The 17978-nt window shown below is 53.9% G+C and overlaps 1 protein-coding gene across 4 annotated transcripts in view; it reads right to left on the reverse strand.

Annotated features, from left to right (window-relative positions):
- Positions 1 to 17978, reverse strand: part of PTPRU (protein tyrosine phosphatase receptor type U) — an 89332-nt gene that overhangs the window by 2629 nt on the left and 68725 nt on the right. For 2 of the 4 annotated variants that reach the window (XM_023219545.2, XM_023219543.2), the window contains 10 exons: positions 13379 to 13415; positions 12609 to 12706; positions 12403 to 12519; positions 11463 to 11617; positions 8706 to 8841; positions 8061 to 8210; positions 6293 to 6466; positions 3379 to 3519; positions 670 to 795; positions 379 to 536 (listed from right to left, as the gene is read on the reverse strand). In XM_023219545.2, coding sequence (XP_023075313.1) covers positions 379 to 536; positions 670 to 795; positions 3379 to 3519; positions 6293 to 6466; positions 8061 to 8210; positions 8706 to 8841; positions 11463 to 11617; positions 12403 to 12519; positions 12609 to 12706; positions 13379 to 13415 — 1292 coding nt within the window. Of the gene's footprint in view, positions 1 to 378; positions 537 to 669; positions 796 to 3378; positions 3520 to 6292; positions 6467 to 8060; positions 8211 to 8705; positions 8842 to 11462; positions 11618 to 12402; positions 12520 to 12608; positions 12707 to 13378; positions 13416 to 17017; positions 17036 to 17978 lie in introns of all 4 variants that reach the window. The other 2 variants (XM_023219544.2, XM_023219546.2) reach the window with 2 other exon arrangements.

Consider the following 17978-nt stretch of genomic DNA (forward strand, 5'->3'; position numbering starts at 1 on the left):
GATGGATGGATGGATGGATGGATGGATGGATGGATGGATGGATGGATTGAAAAAGTCACATGTGTGCATGCATGAACAAAGGCTGGTATTCTGTTGGCATAAAAAGTGTGCCACAATCTAATGGGGTAAAAAATTCTGACAAAGGACTCTCAAATTGGTGAAGTCAGATATCACACAGAGGGTACTAGGCGGTTGTTCAGGGCTGAGTCTATAGCCTGGAAACTGACTGGATTCCTCCAGGGCCAGCCTTGGCTGGTTGGGCAGCATCTGAGAGCCCAGGGGTTTGGCTGGACTGCAAAGCTGGCACCCTTTCAGACTGGACCTCTGCCCCTGGCTCCCCAACCCCTCCACCCGCCCTCCTGCAGGGCAGGTACTCACAGGCAGTGCACAATGGTGCGCCCATCCCCACTCTCGGCCTGCCACTTGTCCACCTCAGCCAGCAGGTGCAGGAAGGCCTTCTTGGAGTCAGGCGTGTCCCGGTATGCAGACCAGCGCAGGAACTGGAAGTGCCGCACCAGCAGATGCCCCTCCTGCAGCTGGAGACAGGGGCAGCCAGCCACGGGGACATGAGCACCAGAGTCCCAGGGGCCCCTGATGACCCGGAGGGTCATTAAAAGCTGCCCCAGCCACCACCCAGGTTCTTTCGCTGGGGATCCTCAGAGCACTCACCCGAGAGATGTTCTGCACCCGGAAGACTCGGGCCACTAAGTCTTCATCTGCTGTGCCCGACATAAACTCCACCTCCATGAGGCCATACTGCTGCCGGCCTGGCTCTGGCCAGTACTGCAGGCAGGGCTGGGCATGGGCACGGAGAGGGGAGAGCTGAGTAGAGCCTGGCCGGGGCTCACCCCACAGCCATGCCCACTCCCAGGGCTCCACATTTGCCCTGTAGCTCCCACGCACCCTGGCCCACCCACTCACTCCAGACTCACCTTCAGCAGCCCTCCAGTCACCACCAATCACCCACAGGCTGCAAGGCACACCTGCCCCAATACGTTCTGCACTGACATGTTCAGATCAGCCAAGACGAACCCTTCGCAAACAGTGCACTGATGCCTACTGCTGTGCAGCTAGAAAGCTACACCTTAACCGGTTCACACGCTCCTACATGAGGCTGCCTGCGTCCAGGAATAGGCCTGGATCACTCCCCCCCACCCCAGAACCTCCCCCAGACTTCTCTCTCACTGCCTCTGCCCTTCAGCACCAGCTCCCAGAGGTGGGGTGTCCCTGACGCTGCAACACAGTTCAGTACTCCCACTTCTGCCCCAGGACCCCTCCATGGAGTCAGTGTCCTAAATACAACCCCCTCCCAGACTCCAGACTGTGGAGGAACAGAGGAGGTACAGCCCTCCGACCTCACACACACACACACACACACACACGTACATATACACACACGTGCACACACACATACGCGCGCACACACACATCCTCCAGGCTAAGTATCCTGAGCCTCAGTTTCTAGTCTCAGCTCTGCCTGAAGCCCAGGAAAGGCTCTTCCTTTCTCTTGGCCCCAGTTTCTCCATCTGTAAAATGCCTCCCAACCTCTTCCAAAAAGACACCATGCTCACCAATCCCCTCTGACCACAGCCCATGACAGGAGGACACCACCTTCCCCGTTTTGCCTCAGGTCCTGGCAACCCTGTGCATTCAGAACTCTGCACAGGCTGCTCCCTCTCCACGGGTCACTCCTCCTCCACCTCCTCAGCTAGTCAACTCTGCCCTTCCCACATATCTCCGGTCAGACACTACCTCCTCCAGGAAGCCGTCGCTGATACATGGTCCCCCGGGTTTCTCTGTCCCTGTGCCGGCTCTTTGAAAGCCCTTTTCCCTCTGTGCTGTCACTATCAGTTTTTCTACCTGTTTCCTCCTGGACCATGAGATCTGGGAGGGGCTGTGTCTCTTCTGCCTCTGTCTCCTCCCTGCCCACTGCAGGGAGCAGTTCATGGGCCAAGTTGGTTGAGCAGATGAGCAAATCAGTGCCCAGTGAATGATGTCTGCGTGACCCTCCCTCTGGGCCTCTCCCCTCTACCCTCAAGGATGGTTCCTGCTACACCCAGGGCTGAGGCCCATTACCCTGTAGTCCTGGGTCATTTTCACAAAGTGCCTGATGCATAAAGAGCCCAGTTAATGAAATATTCTCCAGGAGGCCATTAAGAAGCTGTTGTACTCATTTTACAGCAAATCTTCCTAGCCCCGAGCCCAGCAGAAAGCCGGAGTGGGAAGGGGTCCAGAGACTTACAGCACATGGTCAGGCAGGGTTGGAAGGCTGGGTATCTGTACTTCTTGGGAGCTCCAAAGGGAAATGGGGGAGTCAGAGGGGCTGCCCCCAGGCTGAGGTCACTGAACCAGTGTCTGGACCAATCTCAAATGCAACTGTCACACTCATCATCTTTGTCCCTGCCTACTGCCTACACGTACCACATGCCTACTGTGCACCAGACACAGCAGTGCCATGCATCCTATGCACACCTGACCTGGTCCTCACAATAACTTACCCTTAAGAACAGGTCCTGTGATGGCCCTCATTTTACAGAGAAGGAAAGTGAAACTCAAAGAGGTCAATCAACTTACCCTAGATCAAACAGTCAGAAAGTAGGAGGCTTGAATTGTACTCTACCTCGGAGGCCCCCATGAAGGGTGCTTTAGTGGAGTGACTAAAAGAGCAGAAGCTCTGGAATGAGGCAGTCGAGGCTGGGGAGCACAGCTCTGCCCCTCCCCAGCCATGTGGCCCTGGAGAAGGCACTGTACCTCTTTGGGTCTTAACTTTCTCACTGAAGCCTTCCCTCCAATGTCATTATAGATTCTAAATAAAACCATGAGTGCAAAGCAGTCCCTGGCTTAGCAGGGGGCCAATAAAGAGCAACTGTGGACAGATGCAATGGCTCATGCCTGTAATCCCAGTACTTTGGGAGGCCAAGGTGGGAGGATCACTTGAGGCCAGGTGTTCAAGACCAGCCCAGGCGACATAGTGAGACTGTGTTTCTAATTTAAAAAAAAAAAAAAATCAGCCAGCTGTGGTGATGCAGCCTGTAGTCCCAGCTACTCGACAGGCTGAGGTGGAAGGATGGCTTGGGCCCAGGAGGTCAAGGCTGCACAACTCAGTGAGCTACGATCCCACTACTGCACTCCAGCCCGGGCAAGAGTGAGACCTTGTCTCAAAAAAAGAAAAGAAAAAGAGCAACTAGTGGTCTCCCATCTGACACCCTTGTTTTACAGATGAGGAAACTGAGGCTCTAAGAAGGTGTATGACTCGTCACACAATAAATAGATGGCAGAGCTGGGACCCCCAACTCTTGGCTTTGGGGACCATGCCGCTGAATACACAGAGGACCTGGGCAGCAGGTGGCCTGTCGGCCTGGCCAGTGGAGGCCTCACCCAGGCAGAGTTGGACTGGTTCAGCTGGTTGAGCATGACGATGGAGGTGCACCCGTAGTCGTAAACCAGCCGCCAGAAGTCAGGCATGGTGCTCTGCAGCGGGTGCAGGGTCACGATGAAGGCCGCGCTCCGTGTGTAGCTCTGCAGGGAAACCGGGACTCAGCAGGGCCCTGTTCCCGGCCCCTGGCCTGGGCTGAGCCTCTGCCCCAGACTGTCTTCCCGCACTGCCCACCCTGAGTTGGGCGGTTGTGCCCCATGGGAGCAGGCTGCCTCCAGTGGGCCATTTCTGATGTTGGTCGGCACACGGAGGCCCTGGGTTGACAGGGTGGGCCCAGGCCTCTGGGCACCAAGCCCAGGACCCTCCAGAACTAAACAGCAAAAGTTTCCAAAGGTATGGTGAGGGGAGCTTGGGCATGAGGCTGAGCTCACGGCAGAGGCTGGCCAAGCTTACTCCCTGCCCTTGCGCTTCGGCATCTGCTATTTTGGCTGCCTAAGCCAAATTTCCCAAATGTCTATATGGCTCTCTCCCTCACTTCTTTCTGGTCTTTGCTTATCACCTCCTCAAAGAAGCCCTCCCCTACCACCTCATCAAAAATAGCCCCCGCCAACACCCCACATCCACATTAAACACTTTGCCTGGCTGTTTTTGTAGAAATTTCCAGTTGATGACATTTCATTGTATATTTATTTCCTAGCCATCCCACTCCATCTCCTAAAAGCAAGGTTCAGGAGAGCAGAGCTTCCAGGGTGTGGTCTCCACCCAGAGCCCTGTAGGGGCTCAGTAAATATTTTGAATAAATAAATCTCTAGGTCCCTCCCAACTCCATCAATGAAGGGTCTGGGACCCCAGGCTCCCCAGGCAGTGACAGGCCCTGACGCTGCTCACTGCTCCCTCGTCCTGCCAGGGGAGCTGGCACCTGGCCTTCTCCCATCAGAGATCTGGCTCCCAGGCTCCCCTGGTGACCTGCCCTGCCCCACCCTGTGCCACATCCCCCTCTCTTTCCTGAGCTCTTCTCCTGACCCCCAGTCTTCCTCCCAACCTAGGGGCTGGCACAGGCTCCCATGACCCTGGTCTTTGTCTGGCTTCTTCTGGCCTTGACCCTGACTTGGGCCCTGACCGAATCTTGATCTGCCCTTTGTAATCCTGCAAGTTGTGGTGCAGAGAAACAAGGAGCCCCCCTGGTCCCCCAGTGGTCCCTCTCCAGGACTTTCTGAAGGCTCTTGATTAACAACTCCTCAAGGCCAGGCCCAGCCAGACTCCAAAACTCAGGCCTGGGTGCCCAACGAGGCTCCTTGAAGACTTGACCACCAAAAAAAGATTCCAGCTGGCCCCTCACTGACGAGTTCAGGGCCTGTCTGAGAAATGGGGCCTCCTGGCTCCTGAGCCAATAGGACCCGCATGGCTGGGGTCAGACATCAGAGGCATCAATGACCTCAGGAGGGGACAGGGCTGCCCCAGAACTTCTCCATGTGATAACCCACCCATCAGGGCCAGGGAGCCCCAGCTCAGGACCCTCAGACAGTCTCCCTTCCAGGCCCCCATTGTGCAGATGGGTACCCTAAGGTCAAGGAGGGGGCTGGGCACGAGAGTACAGCTTTCTAAGTTTAGTTCAAAGATCTTCCCAGCACTACATGCTACTCCTCCAGGACCCCTGACCCCTCAGCAGGCCGGATGTCCCCAGGCGAGCATGTGAGCACACATTCCCCACCAAGCTGAGTGACAGTGACTGATGGGCCCCTCACATCTCTCCCATCAGTGGCTAGGGCTGCTCTTCCCCTCTCCTTCAGCTGATGCCCAGAAGCCCCCTGGGAGGTCACCCTCTTTAAAGAAACCCCGCTGTCCCCTGCACTGTCCTGCCAAGGGGTTCCTGGCCAGGCATCAGGCCATAAAAAGTCCATCTCCCTCTTACCCGCTGTGGGAGAACCTTCCCTGTCGGCATCCCTGATTTCTGTGTGGAGAGACGCAGCGGTGACACACCTGGCCCTGGCCCACCCTTCACTCACTCCTCCCATAAGCGAGGCTGCTTGGCTCCACTCCCTCTTTTTTGAGGCCAGCCTACCCTCGGAAAGCATGCAGTCAACTGCTCCTGCTCCCTGCCAGTAACGGCCAGTCCCTGACGGGGAGGGGTGGCCTGCGGTTACACAGCTATATTGGGGAGAGGCGAAGGAGCGGCCCACCCATTGGCCACACATCTCAAACTCCATCTCCAGTTTTATCTATAACTTTTGATCTCCACCCGTGTGTCTCCTGTGTCTACATATGAACTGGTTCCAGTGTCGCAGAGGAATAGGGATAATAATCCTAGACCCTTCCTGCCTCAGACAGCAGCATCTTGGAGCCATTTATCAGGGGCCTAAAATGCCAGCACCCATCTCCTGCGCTGCTTGCAACCCTCAGTAAAGGAAGCAAAGCCTCTGAGCTGCGAGCAGGGAAAGAGACTTCTAAACGGCTCCTGAGCCCTCAGAGGGCCCATGCCCACCCAGGGAAGAATGGGGCCAGAGATCACTGTCCCAGGCCTGGTCCTGGAGCGGACTCCAGCTCATTCTCCCCAGGACAAGCTCCCCTGGCTGCAGACATCAGGTCTCAAGTTCCATCCCCAAACCCTCGAGGTCTCCCCAGCCAAAGCCCCCTGAATCACTCATCCTACCCCAGGCTCTGCTGGGCCTGATCCTGGAGACAGCCCTGCCTGAACTCCACAAACAGACCCCGCTCAGGCAGAGTGTGGGGGACACTGGCTTGAATGCCCTGAATGGAAGATCCCTAGGGGTAGGAGAGTCACGCACGATCCTGTTCCCCAGAATGGGCAGGGGTTCCCCCAACCAGAGCCTTCAGCTCTGTTCCCTTGGCCCCTGGACCTTCCCTGATGCTGCCGGGAGGGGGAGCCCCAGAGCCCCCTCCACCCCGAGCTCTCACATCAGTCAGAGCCGCATTAATGTAGTTGTTGGGGTCCCCATCAGTGGAGATGAGGAAGGGCAGGCAGCGGTCGGGCGGCAGGACGTCCATGCTGCGGTTCTTGTCGCGGTTTCGGGGCAACAGGGCGATGCTGCACTCCTCCACGTCCAGCGGCGGGGTGACCGAGTTCAGCGTCTACAGGGAGCGGGGGTGGGGACAGAGAGTTATGTCCAGAGCTTGCTGGGCCTCCTCACATCCCCGTGAAGGAGGCTGGACTGAGTTACTAACCCCATTTTATGGATGGAGAAACTGAGGTCCAGAGAGAAGGGTACAGGGCAGGGACCCAGACTCCCGGTCTCTAGGCCATTGTAGGGCCTGGACAGAGCTCTAGAGACCAGAGTCTACCTCCTTGCCACCCACATAACCTCAGACAAGCTACTGCATCTCTCTGCCTCCGTTTCCTCGACTGTGAAATAGGGAAGTAATACGCCTACTTCAAGGGGCTGTTGAGAGGCCAAAGTGAGATCATGACAAGCACTGGGCTGAGCTCGGCACACACAGACGAGCACAGTGAGGATCTCTACTAGCTCATCAGTGCCTTCACTGAGGCAACCCCTGAAACCTCATGCCCTCCACAAAGCGGACTCCAGGCACTTGGAGAGGGGGTCACCTTCCTTGGTCATGGCCCTGTCTGAACAGAATGAAGTCCTAAGCACCGGGCACTGAATCACACCCGGATCTCTGGAGCATCTCCTCCACCCCCATGCCTTCACACCTCATGCAGCCAGACCCAGGGGCTCTGTTTCTTTCTCTTGTTCTTGGAGATCCCTCACAGGGAACGCAGTCTATCATATCCCCAAAGCCTGACACCCTCCTCCGGGAATCCTGCACCTCCTGTGAGAAGTGCCAGGTCCCCAGCATGTGCCATCCTGCTGAGCCATTGCAGGAACCCTGGAGTGGAGAGGACTACTGAGGTCTCTGCCCACCCAGTGATCACTCTCAGGCTTCTCTGGAGAACCAGCCTTTTCCCATCTCAGCCATGTGATATGGTGAGCCGGGTCCTGCCCCAAGAGCCAGGCGTTGGGTATGTGACCAGAGCCAGGGGCAATCAGCGAGCTCCATCTCTCTGACCTGTGACTGGTCCAGGGATGGGAACATGAGAGTCTGATCTAGGACTTTTGGGGGGATTCTGGGAGGAAGTGCCTTTTTCCAGAGTCACTGGACAATAGAGATGACAGGAGCCCAGCACTGCTGGGGGCCAGGTGCAAGTCTGAAAATGAAGCCAAAACAGGAGAGCAGAACCAAGGCAGAGAGAAACCACGTGTTGGCATCATCATCTGAGCCCCTGGATCCAGCCACGACTGAAGCTGCACAATCCTCAGGCTTTTCAGTTACAAAAGCTGGATTTTTATCACTCACAACCAAAAGAATCCCAATGAATACAAACACTCCAAGGGACATATTCATACTTTTCTTCTCTGGGTAACAAAACTGAGGCTCAGAGAGGTAAAGGGACTTGTTCAAGGATACTCACAGCTCTTAACTAGGTAAGCCAGGATTTGAACCTGGGTTTATCTGACTTCAAAGCCTGGGCTCTTAACTGCTTTGATGTACTCCCTCTTCTGCTGTCCCAAAGTCCTTCCTAGTAGCTCAGCTCTGTCCCTCCAGCTGTGGCCTCAGGCTAGTCCCTGCTTCTCGGCCTTCAATGACTCCTGCAATACTGAGGACACCCCAACACACACACACACACACACACACACACCCCTATACACGTGCACTCGTCCCCCACCTGGAACTCTTCCCGCAGCTGGGAGGAATTACTCTGAGGATCAATGCGGATCATCTCCTTGTAGGTGGCCTTGAACTCACTGACAGGGATGGTGGTCTCCCCACACAGGCAGGCCTCCAAGATTGCATCATGAATGAAGATGTACTGCTCCTGGAACAGGAGACGAGAATGAGGCCGAGGAGGGGCCTAGAAGCTGGAGATCTGTGGTGATGGGGCTTAAGCAAGCTCAAAGTTGAGGCAGGGTGCTCTGAGGTAGAGGCCAACCGTGTGTTACTACAGGCTGCACCAAGCCTACCTGAAACAACCTCCATGGACATGCCCCCTTTATCTCCTATTTCATCCCTATCCCCTATAACAACCCCGTGAGGTGCTCTGAGAGGTGGGGGACAGCCCACGATCACACATCCAGTGAGGATGCAATCCCAGGTATGTCAGCTACAGGACCCGTTGTCTGACCCCACCCAACAGAACACAGGGGAGCAGTCCAGGATGACCCTATGCGGCTGGCGGCTCAAGGTCAGGGATGATCTGAGGGAAGGGAAGAGCCTCAGGACACCCTCTGGGCATGCCCCGCCGGCTCCAGGCTCCTTTATGAGAAACTCCAGTCCTAGAAGTAATGGCGGGGACAGGGCCAGGTTCCCGCACCTCAGTCTGGATCATGTTGACGCGGCGGGAGCAGAGAGTCTTCACACAGTTGTAAATGTCCACGACGCCCTCACACTCTGCCATGTCCAGCATCACATCCAGGACAATGTAGCAACCTGTGCGGCCGGTGCCCGCGCTGGAGAGAGAGCAGCCCCAGGCCATGTCAGAGCTTTGGGGAGGAAGCCCGGGACTAAGGAGAAGAAGAGAGGAGGGCACTGGCCATGTCCACACCATACAGGGGACAGGGACACAGAGATGATTGCCCCTCCCCAAGTAAGGAGCCAGGGCGCAGGCTGCTGGATGGAAGAGCTCTGGTGAAATGTGCCAGAGGGGAAGGAGAGGAGAGAGGATGGGGAAAATGCAAAGGTGACACTGGCTCAACCTAGCAACTTAGATTAGGAGAGATGACCCTCGGAGCTAATTCAAGAATGTTCTTTCCTCCTGAAAACCACCAAATCTCCTGCACATCCTTGAAAAGCCCACACACTCATACCCATTCACATAGCCACTGGAGCATCCCTGACCCTTCCAGAATGATGTCATTCTTTCGAGGTCCCAAAGCAATGTGGGCAGGTTTTTATTAAAACACTCTTCACGGCCACGCACGGTGGCTAACCCCAGCACTCTGGGAGGCTGAGGTGGATGGATCACTTGAGGTCAGGAGTTCGAGACCAGCCTGGCCAACATAATGAAATCCTGTCTCTACCAAAAAATACACAAATTAGCTGGGTGTGGTGGCACGTGCCTGTAATCCCAGCTACTCAGGAGGCTGAGGCAGAAGATCGCTTGAACCCAGGAGGTGGAGGTTGCAGTGAGCCGAGACCACACCACTGCACTTCAGCCTGGATGACAGAACAAGATCCTGTCTCAAAAAAAAAATTAATTAATTAATTCAATAAAACACTCTCCTTGCTACAAAGTCATTGTGTATGTGGCTATCTCCCTAATTTGACTGGAGGCACATCAAGATCCCTGTCCTCACACAAGGTTGTGCAGAGTTGAAGGGGAAGGAGAGTGGACAAAGATGACAGCAAGATTTCAGGTTTCAAAATGGTGGCATCCACGTGCTGGCAAGGACATATAGCAACTGAATATCCTGTATATCCCTAGTGGGGCTTAACTTAGCACAACCCCCTTGGACAACTGCTCAGCAGTATCTCCTAAAGCTGAACGTTCACACAGATAACAGTTCTACTCCTACATGTATACCACACAGAAAGAAATACATTTCTTGGCCAAAAGACATACGATCGAATGTCCTTAGCAGCACTACTCATAATAGCTCAAGACTGGAAACAACCCAAATGCCTATCGTGGCAGAATGGACAAACACACTGTCATTTATGCACTCGATGGAAGATGATCCACTATGGATGAACCTCACAAACCTAAGGCTGAGGGAAAGAAGACAAACAGCAAACAGTATATGCTGTATGATTCCATTTATGACAAGTCCAAAAACATGCGAAACTAACTTTGCTGTAGAAGTCAGAACAGTGATTTCTCTGGGACTGGGGATGGGGGAATTCAGGCCAGAAACGGGCTCAAGGGGGCTTCTGGGAACTGTTCATGTTCTGTTCCTTTCTTTACTTTAAAAAAAAATTTTTTTAGAGGCACAGTCTCGCTCTGTTGCCCAGGCTGGAGTACAGTGGTGCAATTACAGTTTACTGTAACCTGGAACTCCCATACTCAAACAAACCTCCCGCCTCAGCCTCACAGGTAGCTGGGACTACAGGCTTGTGCCACCACGCCCCACTAATTTTTTTTATTTTTGTAGCAATGAGGTCTCATTATGTTGCCCAGGCTGGTCTCGAACTGTTGGCCTCAAATGATCCTCCCACCTTGGCTTCCCAAAGTGCTGAGATTACAGGCATGAGCCCCTGTGCCCAGCCAATATTCTGTTTCTTAATCTGAGTAGAGCTGGTTATTTCACAGGTGTGCCCAGTTGATGAAAATTCATATTTTTAAACATATTTCTGCACTTTGCTTTAAGTGTATTATATATCAATAAAGTTTTGTTTTTAAAAGATGGCATCTCAAAGAGGCCTAAAGAAATTAAAGAGAAGCTGGTTTAGGCGGCAGGGCAGGGAGGACGACTCTACCATGCGGCATCTGGGGAGCTGATAAGAACACAGTAGAGGAACCACAGTGAGACCCAGAGGCCATGGACAAAGACACAAAGGTTGGGGGTTAGGCTCTCCAGGAGGAGACAGAGGGCAGACCAGGACAGCGTGCTGGGTCCCCATTTAAGAAGCAAGAGAAAGATGTGGAGCCAGGGAGGAAGCAGAGAGAGGAAGGGCAGCTGGGGTCACGGGAGCCAGTCAGGGTCTGCAGAAGGTGTGAAGGCCAGTGGGTGGGCAAGGCCCACTGGGTTTGGTGGAGAGAACTGAAGTCCTTCGCACCCCCAGGCCAGGCCTAGCACGTGACAGGTGTACAACGAAAAGCTGCTTACTGAAAGCAGGCAGAACTCAATCGTGCAGTGTCTCACCAGCCCCTAGGCCCTTCCCTACCTCCAGTGACTCCTCAGTAACTGGGTCAAGGGGCTTCACAGGTCTTGGGGAGCACACGAAGGTGCCAACTTCAGAGCCAAAGCTCAAAGGGGACAGGGCCTTTGGGGGTTGCTCCCTCCTGCACTTTGTCTCTAAGCAGGAGAACCCAGGCCTGGTCTCCACTAGGGATCCTAAACCAACCCAACCCCAAGCCCAACTTCCCAGGGAGATGGGCCCCCTTTCTCCTTGGGATTCCCGGTGCCCCTACCTGCAGTGGATGACAATGGGCCCGGCATCAGGTGGGGTGGAGGCCTTCACGCGCCGGATGAAAGCTAGCAGCCCCGTGGCGTGGTAGGGGACGCCATGCTCTGGCCACGCTGTGAAGTGGAACTGGCGGACCTCGTGCCGGGCAGAGTAGCCTCTCTGGGGAGACAATGGGAATAATAGTCAGAGTCCCTGGCACCATCTATTAGACACCTGCTGTGTGCCAGGCACTGTGGTGAGCGTCTCATTGTATAATCTCAACTAATCCCAATGATCAATTTATTGATGAAGTAGGTATTAATGTCCCATCGTACAAACAAGAAAACTAAGGCTCAAAGAGGAGAAGCCACTTTCCCAAGGGCAGAGAAACCGACAACACGCAGGATTTGGACAGTGGTCTGCCTGATGCCTAAACCTGGGCTATGAAATACTCACCTCTGCCACCAGGTTGTTGCGTAAACATAGATCATTTTGACTCCCAGGGTCTTAATTTAAAGGAAAAAAACTATCTTTCCTCTGAGGACTTTACAGAGCAGATCAAATGGGACCGTGGACAGGACTCGCCAGCCAGTCACTGACTATGTGGCCTCTCCTGCCTGGCGTAAGCCCTCTGAGCCTCACTTTCCGTATCTGGGCTAATCCCACGGAGCTTTCCAGGACTGAAACAATATGTGTAGCAGGCTCAGCACAGAGTAGGAGCCAGCACCTGGCAGATACTGTCAACCCCTTCATTGTCTCGGCTTCCTCTTATGGGCACCAACAAAGGCAGTTACCTTCCTGCCCTTCCAGAGTGTTCCCAGCAAACAGTGACCAAGTAGCTTCCTTGCTGGGATGGACAGTGGTGTGCTCCTCACCCTCCTGCTCCCAGAGTTGGGGGAAGTGGGAGTGGGCTCTGATCCCTGCTCAGGCACCCTCTGCAGGGAACAGGCGGCAGGGAGACTCACCCGCTCCAGGGCAAAAGTGCGCACGACATACTCAGCCAGGGTCTCCGTCTTCACCAGCGTGATCTTGATGTCCCCGTAGGTGTCTGAGTCCTCTGGCCAATACCGTGAGCATTTCACCTGAAGGCCCCACAGGACAGGACTCAGTGGGCTCGTCGCTGCCCCCTTGGCCTGCCATGCGCCCCAGCTCGCCCCACAGCCCGGCTTACCCTGCCCACCTCGACCAGCTTGGTGATCATGACGATGCTGGAACAGTGCTCCTGCCACACCATGCGCCAGAAGTCATAGACCATCTCAGGCTTCGGCCCTGGGGATGCAGAGGATGCCTGTCCCTGAGACAAGGTCTCCACCCCAGGTCAGCACACCCAGCACCATCCAGCACCACGCCCTAGGCCAGGAGGCCTCCTGAGCCCCAACAGGGGCTGCATGCCGCCCACAACACCCAGCTTGCAGCTGACGCCTGCCTGTAGGGCCCTGAGGCTGCACTGCATCAGGAGAGGGCCTGGCTAAAGAGCCCGCTCATCCTGAATGGGACCCTGGAGGAGGGCCAGATGGTTTGGCAATGGCACGAGTGTCCAGGAGGGACAGACAGATGCACAGTCGTGGAAAAAGATGCAAACAGAAGAACCCAGGCAGCCACCAGACCGAGAGGCCCAACCCACACCCATGAGGCCTGAGCCCGGCTAGCCCTTTTGCAAACACCACTTTGGAGACAGGCAGGTGGACCAGCAACCGCAGATGGACTAAGCACAACAGAGAGACACAAACACAAAGAGGGGACAAAGGCAGTCGGCCAGATTCCAAGAGACCCAGCAGAATAGGGAGCAGATGAACAAGCAGGGAGCCAGAATGTGGCGAGGGCTGGGGGACATTCAGAAATCCAAGTGGATCAGTAGGGGAGGCAGAAAGGCAAGCTGAGGGCATTCCGGCATGCCGGGAGGCACACAGGAAGGCGCATGTGGGCAGAGGTGTCAGGTACCTTGAGTGGCTATGAAGTGGTTTGACCTGTGGTAACCCTGGAACAGGAGGAGAGGGCAAGGTTAGACCCCAGAGAGCAGCCCCTCACTCCCTCACACCCCCTCTGCCCTCCTCTCCCAGCGGCAGAACCCGTACCCCACCAGGGAACTGTTCCCTCGCGTCCCTAGGACCTCCTACCCAGGGTGACTTTGCATCCCCCCTAGTCCCCGAGGAAGTGGAGAAATGCAGCTGGGACACCAGAGTTGTGGGCTTAATCCAACCTGGACTGTGCAACCCCAGAGAGGACATGACTCCTTTATGTGCCTAGAGGGACCCCCCACCCATAAAGTGGAGAGAGGCATCTGCTTTCCGTGAGGCTGTCGTTGGGAGACAGAGTCCCCAATGGCCCTGCCTGTTCCCAGGGTTCCAGAAGCTCTAAACAACCCAGATCCCAAATGTGGGGTAACCAGAGTTTGTCAGTTATCCTAGCCCCCCTCGGGATAACCAGCATGGACAGTACCTCCCCCCGCCCCCCCACTGCTCAGTCACTCAGAGCATGGTGGGCCTAAATGAGGGCTTCAGGATGGAAGTATATGGGCACAGGCATTACTCACGGCCCTGAGATAAAATGTTAAAATCTTTAAGATCAATAATAATGACCCTGTTATGGTCATGTACTGTGCTAAGCACTTTACCTGTGCCACCTCCCACAGGAGAGAGGCCAAGAGCTACTTCATCCTCCATCCCCAGAGCCCCCAAGCTGAGGAGAGAAACCTGCCCTCCCACAAGCCACCCCAGGGCCACGGCCACCCATGAGGTCCTGCCATAAGGCCTCATCTTTCTAAGCAAAAGAATTCACCAGATACCAAGGGCATCAATGCGGAAAGGGGAATTAGTACTGCAGGGCTGGCACTGAGAAAACTAGCCCAGGCCCCTACCTCAAGTTTACACTCTCAATACAGCTCCCAGCAACAACTCTGGTCTTGTGAACTTCCCAGGCCTGAGGAGCCCGGGGGCCAGACTGCCAAGGTTCAAATCCCAGCTCTACCTCTTACTAGCTGTGTGCCTTTGAGCAAAAACCCCCTCATTTCTCTATGCCTCCATTTTCATGTCTATAAAATGGAACAATTACAGCATTTACCTCTGAGGGGCTGCTGTGAGGAGCAAATAAAGTAGTATGTTAAATGCCTGGCACTGGGTCTAGCACAAAGTCAGTACTTAATCAGTAACAGCCATTATTATTACTACTACTACTATTTTAAAGCTGAAGCGGTATCCTTGAAGATACAAATGAATCAAATGTGTCAAATGGAAGTCAAGAATTGCTGGGGCAGAAGGTGATTGACTATGGGGTGAAGAATCTGAGTCCTGGAGCTGAATGGACCTGGGTCCCTGCCACAGCTATGCAGTAGTAGCTGTGTAACTTTGAGCGCTGAGAAGGTGCTTCTCAGTCTTTCTTGAGCACATAAATCTCCCGGGGATCTTGTTAAAAGGCAGATTCAGATTCAAAGGTCTAGGGTGGGGCCCAGGATTTTGCATCACCAGCTCCCAGGGGGTATCCATATTGCTGGCCTCAAAACATCCTCTGAGTAGCCAGGCTCTCAACCTCTCTAAGCCTTTGTTCTCCTCTGCAATATGAGGATAATAGTAAGACAAACACTCAGAGATTCTGTTGGATACCTGCTCACTGTTCCCGTGAAAATGACCAAAACACAGTCAAAGTGACTAATGATGAAAAGCCTCCCAGCGTCTCCCAGCCCTCAGCACTGGAACTTCACATCTAGCTCAATTCCCTCCTGCTGTCACTCTATGCCACTGTCTCCACTGCAGCCTCGAACTCCAGTGCTCAAGCAATCCTCCCACCTCAGCCTCCCAAGTAGCTGGGACTACAGGCACAGGCCACTATATGCAACTAATTTTTGTTTGTTGGTTTGTTTGTAGAAACAGGGTCTCACTATGTTACCTAGGCTGGTCTAACTCCTGAGCTCAAGCAATCCTCCTGCCTCAGCCTCCCCAAGTACTGACATTACAGGTGCGAGCCACTGCACCCAGCCAAGAAATATATTTTTTAAAGGAAAAAGGAGACAATATGGAAAAAGCACCCACAAAATAGCATATCAGTCATTAAATATTATGAAAATAGTATATACGTATTAAAAATCCCCAGCCTAGGCAACATAGTGAGGCCCCATCTCTCTCTCTCTCTTTTTTTTTTTTTTTTTTTTTTGAGTCAGGGACTGGCGCTGTTGCTCAGTCTGGAGTGCAATGGCATGATCTCGGCTCACTGCAACTTCCGCCTCCCGGGCTTAAGCGATCCTCCCACTTCAGCCTCCCCAGTATCTGGGACTACAGGCATGAGCCGCCACACCCAGCTAATTTTTGTATTTTTTGTAGAGACAATCTCACTATGTTGCCCACGCTGGTCTCGAACGCCTGGACTCAAGCAATCTGCCTGCCTTGGCTTCCCAAAGTGCTGGGAAGACTCCATCTCTTTAAAAAAAAAAAAATGAAAAAAATTAGCCAGGCATGGCAGCACATGCCTGTAGTCCCAGCTACTCAGTAGGCTGAGGTAGGAGGATTGCTTGTGCATATGAGTTCAAGGCTGCAGTGAGCCATTATCACATCCCTGACCTCCAGCCTAGGTGACAGAGCAAGAACCTGTCTCAAAAAAAAAAAAAGAAAAAAGAAATCAAATCAGAGAATAGCTAGATGAATTATGGTAGTTTTTTTTTTTTTTTTTTTTAATTTTAAAAGGCTAAAACATGGGCCAGGTGTGGTGGCTCATGCCTGTAATCCCAGCACTTTGGGAGGCCAAGGCAGGTGGATCACCTAAGGTCAGGAGTTTGAGACCAGCCTAACATGGTGAAACCCCATCTGTAGTAAAAATACAAAAATTAGCCAGGCGTGGTGGTACATGCCTATAATCCCAATTACTTGGGAGGCTGAGGCAGGAGAATCACTTGAACCGGGGAGGCAGAGGTTGCGGTGAGCCAAGATCGTGCCACTACATTCCAGCCTGGGCAACAAAAGTGAAACTCCGTCTCAAAAAGAAAAAAAAAAAAAAAAGTATAATTTTAAAAAACAGAATATCCAAACTGCTCCCTCCAAAAAACATTCAAATTAGGGCTAAATTGAGGGTAAAATGGTCGGGGTTGAGTTTCAGGCAAACTGATCATGAAGGTATTTGAACACTAGGGAGAGTAGTTTTAGGGGGCTGACCTGGGGCTGTCCAAGATCTTGACCCTCAAGCAGCAGAAACAGGGCCCTCCAGGGCAGCTTCCCCTGCACCCTCCAAAGGGTCCTGTAGAAGGTGCAGCTAGGGAGGACTCCTTGGGAATGGCGGGGCCAGGGAAGGAAGGTGACAGACAGTGGTGACCAGTGCAGAATGGGGCAGGGGAAGCACCCCCAACACTGCTGCCCCTGCTCAAGGGAGTGGAGGATGGGAGGGAACTGCTTACAATAGGAACACTCTCCAATCTTCAGCCCTGGGCGGCCCCTGGCCAGGCTGCTGAAATGGACGGTTGGTGCTGGGCACGTAAGTAGAAAGGAAGGACAGAGACAGAGAGAGAGAGACAGCCAGAGACTGTGAGAGTCTGAGAGACAGCCAGTCAGACAGACGGGAGGAAGAGGAGGAGGAGGAGAAGGGGAGAGAGATACTTACTTCTCGGTTTATCCGAATCTTAATGATTCCAGTGAGGGAACAGTACAAAGCAAAAGAGACAGATATTAGGCCAGGGGCAGATGGAGGTGGACGGAGCACAGGAGTGGCCAGAATGGGCGATGTGAGCAGGCAGGCAGAGCGGAGACGGGCAGGCTGGGCCGGGCTGAGCCACAGAGTGGGGAGTGGTGTGTCCCTGCCAGGGCCCAAGAGAAGCCAACTGGGACCTTGACAAGACCAAGGAGAGGCCCACTGTCACCAAAGCTGCCCAAGTCTGCGAGGCCAGGCCTGGCCCTGACTCCAACCAAGGGATAGGATGAGTGGGGGAGGCAGCAAGGGATTCTGGGAAACATGGCATGGCACATCTGGCCCCAGGAGGAGGAGAAGAAGAGGGAGAGGAGAGGCCACCTCCAGAAGCCCTGACTACCTCGGCTCCCAGACCTGTGCCTTGCTCCGCCTGGCCCCCCAGGCCTTTGCTTAGGCAGCTCCCCACCCGGGATACTCTTCCCTCTCCTCTCCAGCCACCTAGAGGCAGCTCAAGCCCTGCTTTCTCCACAAAGCCCACCACACCAGCCCTGGCTCTGCCACCAGCCTGCTGTGTAACACTCAATCTGTATGATCTCTCTCCTGGCCTGCGCTTGTTCATCTAATCTGAAGTTATTTTGATTTGTAGAAATGTCTATCTGTCTCACCCACTTGAATAGATATGTTCAAGGAAAGCAAAGGTCATGACTATCTTGTTCACATCTGTATCCCTGGTGCCCAGCACAATGCGTGGCACAAAGGAAGTGCTTAAAATTTATTTCATACGTGATTAAATGATGCTCTCCCAAACTTGGTTTGCTGTAGGGGTTAGGGGCCCCATCCCGTCTCACCCCTCTTCCACACCTAGGGAGTAGACTCATCACCTCTCCTTGACACCCAAGCCCAAGCCTCCTCCTGGCTGCCTACTCTGTCTCTGGCC

The sequence above is a fragment of the Piliocolobus tephrosceles genome, chromosome 1, assembly GCF_002776525.5.
Source record: "Piliocolobus tephrosceles isolate RC106 chromosome 1, ASM277652v3, whole genome shotgun sequence".
Taxonomy (NCBI): Eukaryota; Metazoa; Chordata; class Mammalia; order Primates; family Cercopithecidae; genus Piliocolobus; species Piliocolobus tephrosceles.